Source organism: Musa acuminata, chromosome BXJ1-5 (assembly GCF_036884655.1).
Source record: "Musa acuminata AAA Group cultivar baxijiao chromosome BXJ1-5, Cavendish_Baxijiao_AAA, whole genome shotgun sequence".
Lineage (NCBI taxonomy): Eukaryota > Viridiplantae > Streptophyta > Magnoliopsida > Zingiberales > Musaceae > Musa > Musa acuminata.
The window spans coordinates 41021461-41032682 of record NC_088331.1 but is presented as its reverse complement, the minus strand read 5'-3'; the positions used below and the strand labels follow the sequence as shown (position 1 = coordinate 41032682).

General features: G+C 40.8%; 2 protein-coding genes across 2 annotated transcripts; both read right to left on the bottom strand.

Moving 5' to 3' along the window:
- Positions 1–328: 328 nt before the first annotated feature.
- LOC135674320 (probable protein S-acyltransferase 12) lies at positions 329–7068 on the bottom strand. The gene is made up of 7 exons (XM_065184059.1): positions 6694–7068; positions 3377–3629; positions 2863–2954; positions 1111–1237; positions 933–1018; positions 677–742; positions 329–610 (listed from the first exon to the last, which is right to left on the bottom strand). Exons 1-7 carry the CDS (start codon positions 6892–6894, stop codon positions 494–496), a joined length of 942 nt encoding a protein of 313 aa, XP_065040131.1. The 5' UTR covers positions 6895–7068; the 3' UTR covers positions 329–493.
- Positions 7069–8059: 991 nt separating this feature from the next.
- LOC103985690 (probable lysophospholipase BODYGUARD 1) lies at positions 8060–10669 on the bottom strand. Its single transcript, XM_009403473.3, has 4 exons — positions 9562–10669; positions 9155–9489; positions 8876–9075; positions 8060–8571 (listed from the first exon to the last, which is right to left on the bottom strand). Exons 1-4 carry the CDS (start codon positions 10466–10468, stop codon positions 8244–8246), a joined length of 1770 nt encoding a protein of 589 aa, XP_009401748.3. The 5' UTR covers positions 10469–10669; the 3' UTR covers positions 8060–8243.
- Positions 10670–11222: the final 553 nt, after the last annotated feature.

The following is an 11222-nucleotide window of genomic DNA, read 5'->3' as shown; positions in this document are numbered from 1 at the left end:
CTAATTTTCGTGTTCAATTATGAATTTTAAATTATCAGTTAAGTCTTGATGTATGGCTTTTTCTGCAAGGATAAGCAAGATAGATAGGATTTGATCTCAAATCCTTGCTATCAGCATTCAAGATAGGACATGTGACATCTTCCTAAATTAATAAAATCTCAATCTGGTATTCACACTCATTTGGTTTTATTAAATAATAATAATAAAACATAAATACATACCTAAACCAAACTCCACATATTAGTATTGGTTCTCATTGGATCTGTAAAATTCAGTATATAATTTTCTAACTCTCATATTATATATATATATATATATAGATTCCAGGTTAATAAATGGACAGATGGTTGCCTATTGATCACTATGCCTTTTTATCAACCAAAAAACGAAGTTAATCGAGTAATATACATAACATACACATCTACATTGTAAGGCACAAATGACATAAGATAGCTGTGTGACTGGTGGAGAAACTGCATAGATCCACCATACTTCACAGCTCAACATCTGAGCGTGTTGGAAAATCTAGGCCTTTTAGTGCAGGTATCTTTTCTAAATCTTCTGCTGAGAATAATGGGAGGAACCACAGCAACTTCTTTGTTCCGAAAACCTAAATTATATAGTAAAGAGATGAGATCATGAAAAAAATGCTCTGTCAGGGTAAATGATTAAGTACCTGTTCGAAGTTCTTCCTCTTTCCTAAGTCATACTTCCAGATAACTGCCTTCTTCTTCTCATAAACCTAAAGCATGCATATTGTATTTGGATAAAAAGAAAATGAGTCTATATGCTTCCACACTCATAACCACCTAAACACCTAAAAATAGCTGTTTGAATGTGTTTTTCTAACAAAAGGCAAATTCCAGTTTGCGTAATAAGCAATTTCAGAGTCTAATGAGAAACAAAATACACTCTCAAAAGTCATATATTACCTCTATCGTGGTAGTATTGCTCAAGACAAGAGATGTGTGCATGCCCACGAAACAGAGAAGGCTTAATGCAAAAGCTAAATTAAGAACTGCAATAAAGAACAGCCATAATAAATATACCACTGGAAAACTTGGAATAAAAGGTAAGCTCTTATTTTTTGGATGTAGGAATAAAGCTTACCAAAAGCTAGAAATGTAACCGCAAGATTGCCAGGTGAACTAGAATGTTTCCTCGCATCACCAAAGAACTTGACAAAATTTGGAAGCAAGACAAAGGTATCCAAAATCGTCTCCAGGAAAGTATATATCTGAGATTAAAAATTTAGAGAAGTGCATTTTGAGGGACAAAAATTCATATAACCATTTTTATAAACATCAGCAAACATTTACAACAATGAAGAAGCTTGCTACTTGACTGAATGTTGCAGATAATCATTAGCAAGTGAAATCATGTAAACCAGTTGTAAAATGAACAATGACTATAAAACAAACTGCAAAGAATGACCACATATATGACTTCCATCCTTTTGCGCAGCAGAAGATGTGATCCTCTGTGCATGTGTATGTGCCCACATTTGTTGTTAATGAAAATCATCAAGGATTAACTGATAGGTCTAAACAAATTGTAATTCCAGGATCATACCATGTAATTGAACTAATTATTGGATAAAAATCAAGTCACCAATTTAGCTTCACTTCCACCTAGAAACCTCATACTTGAGCATGGAAATCAAGTCTTTGGTGAATGTCCATCAGACAAGTGATTTAACTGTTAGCTCTGTGCACATATTTGGTTATTCAGTCTCCATCTTCCTACACATTCTACCTAAATTTCCATAATAGAAATGTCTAAACTAAAATTTTACAGATACAAATACAGAATTACACAGAATAGGTAAGGAGATGACTAAATTAATCTCTAGGACAATTTTTTGAAGTAGAAAGACAGAATGGTATGATCGATTTGTATTCTGGATTGAAGATCAGAATTTACAAAATTGAACAGTAATTAGCTTTCACATAAAGTAAAAGCTAGCACATTACGACATCCTACTCAAGCGAACCAATGATTCATGAATCAGCAGCAGCATTTTTAGACAAATCTAAAGAAACTTTAATTTTTGGTTCTTACTCTGCGACAAATCAAGGTTTTCTATTCACCACAAAATTTTCAACGATATCAACTAGTACAAATTTAAACAAGGATGCAAATGTTTCCAGCCGTTGTCCTACAAAATCTCAGGTTGAAGGTCTTTTTACCTGTTTCATGCCTTATTGGCATTGTACAAAAAAGGCTGGAAACATTTGCATCCTTGTTTCAACCTCACGTGGCTCATTATGGCAGTAGAAAGCTCCATTTTGAAGTCTATAGGCATACAAGCTCTTAAAACTGAAATTTTGTGATCCAAAATAATTTGAGATCAGAAATGAGATCACTGGATCAAGCAATATGGATCCAAGGTCCAGGTTAGGATAAAAAGGAACTAGAATTATTAAATTCATAAAAATAAAAAATCATTAATTTGAGACAACAAATTTTAAGTAAAAAGATTAAAGAGCTCACAAAACAATATGAAGTAAAAAATACTAATATTTTTTAGATCTATTAATAAAAACCCATAATATGATAACAAATGAAATTTTACCAATCATTTATTTTTCATTTGACTTAAAAAATTATTGCAATTTTCAAAGATCTCTATTTCACAAAGTATCAACTCCATCGTATCCTATAATAATATTCAGTTTCCCAAAACCATAAATTCTTTTCAAATGCCATCTTGTAGAGTTGTTCTTGGTCATGCATTAAATCATATTCATTGTTTACAAACTGAACTTCAAAATTCAAGCAATGCATGGACAGAACTTATCATCCAAAATCTAACGACCTGATGTGTAGTAGAACATGCATATTGAAAAATACTAGACATACCAGAAATAGGAGAAAGAATTTGTAATTGCGAGCCCCTACACAATTAACAACCCATACGCAATGATGATCCATCTTAAGCACGCATCTTTGACCTACAAGAATCAGATGACTGAAAATGAACAACCACAGAAGTCAAGAGGCCTGTTTTAAAATATGAGTGAAGAACCGTCCATCATTGAAGAAGATGTTATGACCAAATTCAGAAACCGCAATTCCTAGCAATTACTGAACATTGTTTTATTACTCAATCACTAATATCCAACAAACTACCTGATATTAAGTTATATAAAATCTGCATATTAAGTATAATTTGTTAAATTATACATTAAGAAAAAATAATTAATGATTGATATAGTGCAATGACAAATTCTTACTGGCAGTTCATCTTTTATAGCATAAAAAGAGGACTTTGAGAAAAAGTTCAAGCAAGTACTCGCAAAGATAAACAATGCTGGGAAAACAAAAACTAATTAGTTCTACGAACAATCAAATAGCAAGAACAAGACTAACATACAAACAGAACAGTGATGGCAACGAGGAGGTTTGCCATTTTGACAACGAGCGCAATATCCTGTATGTGGTCTTCTTTCTATTCCCTCTGGAGTGGAAGATGTAGAAGCTCTTGTTTCAGGAGCAATATAATCAGACAGTGTTGCAGAAGCAGTTCTTTCCAAACCCTCTTCATCAAGTAAAGGCCTCCAGTTAGCAGGAACAGCACCAGGATCATGAAAAACTACCATAAAATAACTCCATATTAACAATGCAAGCTGCAGAGAAAAACACGGTCTTGAATAATTTGCAAACAAACCTTTTCAGTTATAGCATCCACAATAATGATGACAGCTAGATGAGCAATTATAAGTTGAATTTAACAAAGTTTAAGCAAAGACAAGTAGATTTATCTATTACTCAAAATAAGTCATCCTACACAAAACACCATCATGATCTTGCACATGACAGGAAACATTTAATGTTACTTGTGTAAGTAAACATGTAAATAGAAAAACACTTTAAATATTCACAAGGTGAAAGGACAGTAGAAACAACCACATTCGACAATGTTTATTTTACAGAGATTCACACAGTTGCAAAAGATAAATTCTGCTAAGGTTGATCAAGTACATCTTTGTCTCAAGACCCTTGGCTTTATAATATACATTTCCAATACAAACCTTCATTTATTAATTGTAGTGTGCTGCCTACAGATGCTAAGATTGATGTGCTAATCCAATCTGGGAGCTAGAAATACCAGTTGTTATTGGATATGTGCATGTCTGATTTGGATGCTATAAAAGCTGTAGAGATTGCTAAGTTTCCTAGTGATGACACCTGGATATGGAAGGGTCACCCTTCTGGGAAAGCTACTTCAAGGGGTGCATTTATTCATCTAAAGAACCTAAATACAAATACTTCAGAATGTTGGTATGGCTGGCGTGATCTGTGTAGCCTTCCCCTTAGGCCGTTATTCCTAGAATTCACCTCTTCTATTGGAAACTTCTTCACCAAAGACTACCTACTACTGATAGACTTCGCCACTTCAATATGACCTTTCATACTATTGAACATCTGTTTTTTACCCGTTCCTTTTCCAACCAATTATGGTATTGGTGGCAAAACAATCTCCAATACACTTTTGAATATAAACTTATCTGGTTTCAGGGTGATTGACTGAAAGAAGGGACAATCACAGGATGGGGAAAGTTAATACAGGCAGTCATTGCAAACCAACTATGGTTCATTTGGAAATCAAGGAATAATGCCCTCTTTAATAACTCAACACCTTCCATTAAGTGTGTTGGGGTTCAGGCTCTGGCTCACACTGGCTATTATGCCAGATCATCTGTCTAAAGACTCGATACTAACCAAAACTCTACATCTTCAATGGCAAAAATCTCCTGTAGGCTAGTTTAAATTAAACACTGATGGATCTTGTTCTTTGCAAGATGGAGGAACTGGCTTCATTCTCCGGGACCCTCGTGGAAGATGCAAAGCAGCTGGACTTCAGTATATATGCAGCAGCTCAGCACTACAGTGTGAAGCAAAAGCTGTAGAATTGGGACTCCAATATGCACTCAACAATAGTTACGTCAATTTACAAATTAAGACAGACTCCATCACATTAGTAAACCTGCTCAAATCAAACTAGCAACCCCCATGGCTAATCAAGCATTCAGTTAATGGCATCAAACATCAATTGTTACAGCTTAATTCCCATGCCATTTTACATGGCTTTAGAGAATGTAATTTAGCAGCACACTGGGCTGCCAAAAACTCCAGATCTGATAAGCTTTCTGTCATATGGGAAGACCTTTTCTCTCATGATCTGTATGTAACTATCCAAAACGACCTCAATAGGTCATTTGGTAGAATTGTTAAATCTTAACTAATGTTTCTTTTTGCAAAAAGAAAAAGATAAATTCTGAAAAATCTAGAAGCATATCAGTGAACTCTAATGCAACAATATGAAGCTTGTCTAGAGGAAACCGTGTTCATATAATAACAAGAAAATGTCCACCTGCCTACCTCTTCCCTTCTGAAACCTTAATATTGAACATGCAGCATAACATCATAATATAACTTCCAAGACATGGAACCTACAGTATCCATCAGTAACCCCTTGATTCTGCAACTTTTAGCTAAGAATGCCGAATCCTACAATAAAATAACCTCACTTATGCATTTCTACAATTTCCTACTTATACTTGAATTACTTTTTCTTTAGGAAGAGCCTCTCAGTAAAAGCATGTCTGAGGTCCCCAAGTACCCATTAATCACTAATTCCCTTGCAACATCCCTGACTGGAGGCATAAACCTTCTCTACAAAAGCACATTGTGTCTTCATAACTCTTTCAAAAGCAAGCAAAATACAATTAATTCAGCACAGATTAACCAATACTCGGTATAACACATGACAACATTTAGAGATTAAGCATCATGACATCTAGATTATAGTTTCTGAAACTTGTCCAATCCAAATTACTCTAGCATAATATGAAAAAGATAGCTGTTTCTTACCCTCTCCAAGCACCTCCGAATTATTTAATATTATTAACATTTAACAGAATGAACAACCAAGTGATGATATCCAACTCAAACAATATGACCCTGCTCATTTCTAATAAGAAATCCAGCTCCATACTTATAAGACAGGCTCACGATCCCCATCAGAATTGATTCCAACAATTGGTTGTACTGGGGGAATGGAATCTACTGAAAGCAAAGTGTAAAATTTAAAATCTTCCAGTCTCTGAACTCCCAAAAGTCCAGCCATTCTATCTCACCAGGTACAACACTCTGTATTCTTGTTATTAGCTTCCATTAAAACAAGCCAGTCATCTGCATAGAGACAATTGAATGTCAGACCACCTCAATCTGCATCCTGTTAGAGCATCACATCTCATTTTGCTGCTCAATAACAACCTGGACTAGACATATAAAGAGGAGGTGAGGAGAAAAGGAATCGACTCGTTTGACCCCTCTGCAAAGAAAACCAAAAAGGGGAAACCTTCACTAGCACAGCATAGGCAGGAGCACTATTAAGCTGCAACATATCTACATTGTGTCCTTTTCTCAGGCCCTTACCTAATAACCCAATCGATTATGCCTATTGTTGGGCCTTACAAAAAAGTCACCATTAGTTTTACCTTTCTGTTCGAAATATCTGATCTTGAGGCGGCTTCACAAATATCCACGCCTGCAACAATTACTATTTCTTCTTTTGGTTCGTTGGGCAGATAAAATTTCAATTAGGAGTTATGACAAGTAAGAGAATTCCTCCCAACATTGGTTACAAGGGTATTGGACATTGAGTATAGTTTGGATTCCGCGTACCAGTAGATGGAAGACGACAATGATGACAGAGGCAAGGACAGAGACGGGGAAGCCGTGAGAGAGGCGCGGGCCCCAGGCGACGACGACTACCGCGTAGTAAGAGAGGGTGACGATGGCGAGCACCAGAAACACCATGAAGGAGCCGAGCACCCGGAGGGCCGAGCAGAGGCGGAAGGGGTTGGCAGAGCGGCAGCAGTCCATGCGGGCGAAGCGATCCGCCGCCCGCCGCGGCGAACTGCGGCTCACCGACCCCGAGGCGTAAAACAGCAGCCTCCTCGTGCCGCTTCCCGACGGGAACAGCCGCTTCCAGATCTGCGCAGCCAGCTTCCCCCTCTCGGCCCGCAGGACGGTGGAAGAAAGAAGAACTAAGGGGGAAGACGAAAAGGTCGAAAAGGAATTCCACTAAAGGTAAAATGGTCGGAAGCCGACGGCCATATTTACGTGCGAGCCCCTAAATCCCCGATTACGCATCATGCAACCATTGATGATCATTGGGCTTTGGTTTTGGGTTCGTGTTCGGTCTGTCTCCTGGCCATGGGCTTATATGGGCCTGTACCGACAGACACCGAAGTGGGCCTCATATTTGATGAAGTTTGATAGGATTTGGGTGTTAGTTAGTATGGAGGATAGTGGCATATGTTAATGAGTATAACCCGAATAAGTAAATGGTTATATCTTGAAGAGGGCAAATAGAAAGGGTTAGGAAGAACAGGATAGTTAATATATTTTGTAATTAAGGGTATTATTGTGATTCCGTGCTGTTTTAAGCTTGTAATTAAGGATATTATGCAGTTGCATGTGCTTACTTAATAAGATGAATCTTATTTTATTTTCCAAGAAAAGGATTTGGGGTGTTAGTTGGTGAGAACAGTGATGGGTTCTTCTTCACAGAAGGTGGTGAGACATTGGCAACAGACCAGAATGAAACTGCCCATAATTTCTCGATTCCATATTCTTGTTCGTATGGATTCATATTCTTCTCGGATGTATCAATATCATCATCCAACTCGATCCTATCGAGTGCTTTGGCGTCGGGAGATGCTGAAGCGCTCCATTGGAAGAGGTACTACGGTCATGTGATACTACTGTATACGGACGTGTGATTTATTGTTTCATAATAATTATAAATATATATAAATATTTATTATATTTATTACAGCGATGTTACTGTGTCTGACACGAAGTACAATCCATTCACGTGACGTGGTGACTACTTTATGGAACTCCAGTTTGGCACTGACAACGCTCGCAAACCCATGCACACTCTCGAGTCCGTGCTTTATTCGTGTCTCAAATCCAATATAAATTTCGTATCACCATATAAAATTACACCAATAATTTTGAAGAACAAAAGGCTGCGTGGGTAATTGTATGAATTTTATTGATAAAGGAAATAATATCAAATCCTTAAAAACACGCATAGAAGACTTTTCCCACCTTTCCTCTGAGGAAATATCTCCTGAGGGATACAAACTGTTTCCCTTTTCCTTTTTTTTTGGCGGCGAGTTTCTTTTTTCTCCCTAATTTTTTCTTCTTTGATAGTAACGCTCTTAATTAGATTTGGCATTCCTCCAGATCTCCTCAAGCTCTCTGGCGAAGGCCTTCTGCCGGCCCACAACGATGGTAATGTGATCCTTGTCGTCGACGACCGTAACGCGAGCTCGCGGGATCTTGGACTTGACGGCGTAGCTGCACTCCAGCGGGAGGAGCTCGTCGTCTCTCCCATGGAACACCGCGACGTCGCAGCTTAGCCGGTCCCTCACCTCGTCGAGGTACCCCTCCATCTTGCCGGCGCTGCCGCAGATGATGTTGTGGAGAGTGTGCCACGAAGCGTGGTGAGCGTGGCAGAAGAAGCCGTCCATTAGGTACGTCCTAACCCTGCCAGTTAAACACACCACATTTACTGATCAGTACATCACATTTACTCGTGGATGTGGGTGGACCAGCCGCTTCACCGGTGTCTGGTGAGACGGTGAACTACTCATACCAACAGGGGCGTCGTAGGAAACCATGGTGGTTCCCTTAAGTTAGCGGCATTCTTAGGTCATCCTCATCCAAGTCTTCGTGTATTATTGTATGATTCAGTCCATGGGACGACGCCAAACATGTTTTCGGTGGACATCCTCTCTACATCTCACGAGTATTATTATGGGATCGAGCAACTTGGTGTATAGTCAACTACCTGTTACGTGTTGCGAACTTGAAGATACGCTCCCACAGGCGGTGGTGCTTGCACAGGATGAGGCACACCGTGCGGCTGATGTGCTCGTACCAGCAGATCACCGACGAGCCGAATGTGATCGGTGGCCACACCCGTCGCGGCGCCACTCGCCGCAGGACGTATTGCGTCCCCTGCTCCCCCTTCGGCACCGGGAAGTACGGCTGCCGATGCTCGATGATCAACAAGAGAACACCAAAGAACGAGATGAAATATAGCTAGCAGAGACGTCGGCTGGGTTACCGGCGCGAGGATGGTGAGGGATTTGACCGCGCCGGGGTGCTTGACGGCGAGGGCGAGCGCGAGGAGAGAGCCCAGAGAATGTGCTACGAGGTGGAAGGACTTGACGTTGTAGCACTCCAGGACGGACTTCTCGATGGTCTCGACGTGCTCTCTTAACGTGTACAGCGAGTCCACCGGCTTGGGGCTCTTGCCGAACCCCAGCAGATCCACCGCGAGCAGGCGATACCTCGCCCGGGCCTCGTCGCCGAAGTTGGGGAACACCGTCTCCGTCCAGAATGCTGATGAGGATATGAATCCATGGATGAACAGCACGTCCTCCTCTGCCATGCTTCCATCTAAGCCGCATTGCTTATCATATGACCGTCACGTTAGATTTACCTACTGTGGAACTCTGGTTCAAGGCTAACCTTTGGGGCATTCGGCATGGACGAAGAGAGTGTCGCGCGAGCCGGACGGGGAGCAGCTGTCGCATGGACAGTCGGACCAGGAGCGGACGGGGTGCGACTTCTTGCTGCCCATCTTCCCCTGTAGCATCTGGATTATGGTGGAGTTGACGGTGACAGTGGTGGCGGCGGTTACAGAGGACGGCGACGTGCTGCGCCGCCACCGGATGAGTTTTCGCCTGCGGAGCTCGTCGAGGACAGTCTTGGAGGTTTCGGAGAGGAAGGAAGGGCGGGAGTAGAGAGTATCGGAGATGTCCTCGAGATGGAGCTTGGTGGAGGAGATCATGGAGACGACGAAGATCTTGCTACTGCCAGAGATGATTCCACCCGGCGAGGAGGAGCAGTAGCAGGGCTTCCACTGCGCCTCCAGCGCATAATCCGCCAGCTTGTAGAAGAAGCAGAGGAGCACGTCCACCACGTCCAGCAGAGTAAAGACAACGAAGCTGAGCACGTCGTTGGCCACCCGCCCCGCCACCACCAACGCCGTCCTCACGGCTCCGCTGCCCATGACCGAATCAAGAGCTGCTAATCTTCCAGTTACAGTGATGAGCTCGGCCGTCCAAAACAGAGCACTATACTCCTTGATGATGGCAACTCTCAGCAAAGGGTAGGAGACAGAGAAGAACTGCAGCCAAAGAAGCCTGCTTGATGTCCTCGGAAATGGGCGATCGCAACCATTCCAACGGGCCAAACCACGCAGAGAATGGGGTGGGGATTGACGGAGAATATGGATATCAATGATTTGGGAAGTAAATGGACGTATGTGGAGAGTGAGAGGGAGATTCATGAGACGATGTCTTTCATTAAAGTCCATCGTCGAACAAGGAAACTGGGTAGGTGGTGGTTGAACTCCCAAGCTGAACACTTCCATTCTTGTGCTTTGCCGTGTTTTGTGCAGACTGTGGATTGGAACCTCCTGCAAGCCACGTGATTGGGAAGAAGATACAAAGAAAACGACGGCCCGTCGTGATTGCAGTAAGTCATGACTCCAATTCTTCAACCAATATAACTAAATGTGATCTTACCGTAGTCTCATACTTTGGGAATCAACGTCAGTTCGAGCGCCGAGATGGATGCATATGTCGCTCTGAATGCTGAATGTAATCTTATTAGAATCCCCATTTTGAGCACTCGGATAGGTGTCATCTCATAAAGTTGGTCACTAATCTTTACCAGTACAAACTCTCTTAACTTTCTTATGGGGATGTACCTAAAAAAGGCAAGATCACTGAAATCGCTATCGGCTCAAAGAAGCCTTGACTCGACGCTCTTCAACTAATACAAGACCAAACATCATCAAGTCCTCTTTAGCCCACCACAGTGGATGTCATCTCCTAAGGTTAATCAGTAGTCTTTACTAGCCCGACCACTTTAAACCGTGAGGAATTATCTTAGTTTTGCCTTATTCGGGAATGAATAATTACAGAATAATTCTAGGATACTTAAATTGCCACAAATGTGGACTTGTTCTTTCTTCTCTATTATCCTTTTTTGATAATTACTATTTGTAATCTCATTTTGTGACCCGCAAATGGAGCATAGGGACATCGACAATGAAGATGAAATAAGGGACGTGAAGAAGAAAAGAAAAGTAAAATAAAATTTAGAGCTATAAATATTAAAAT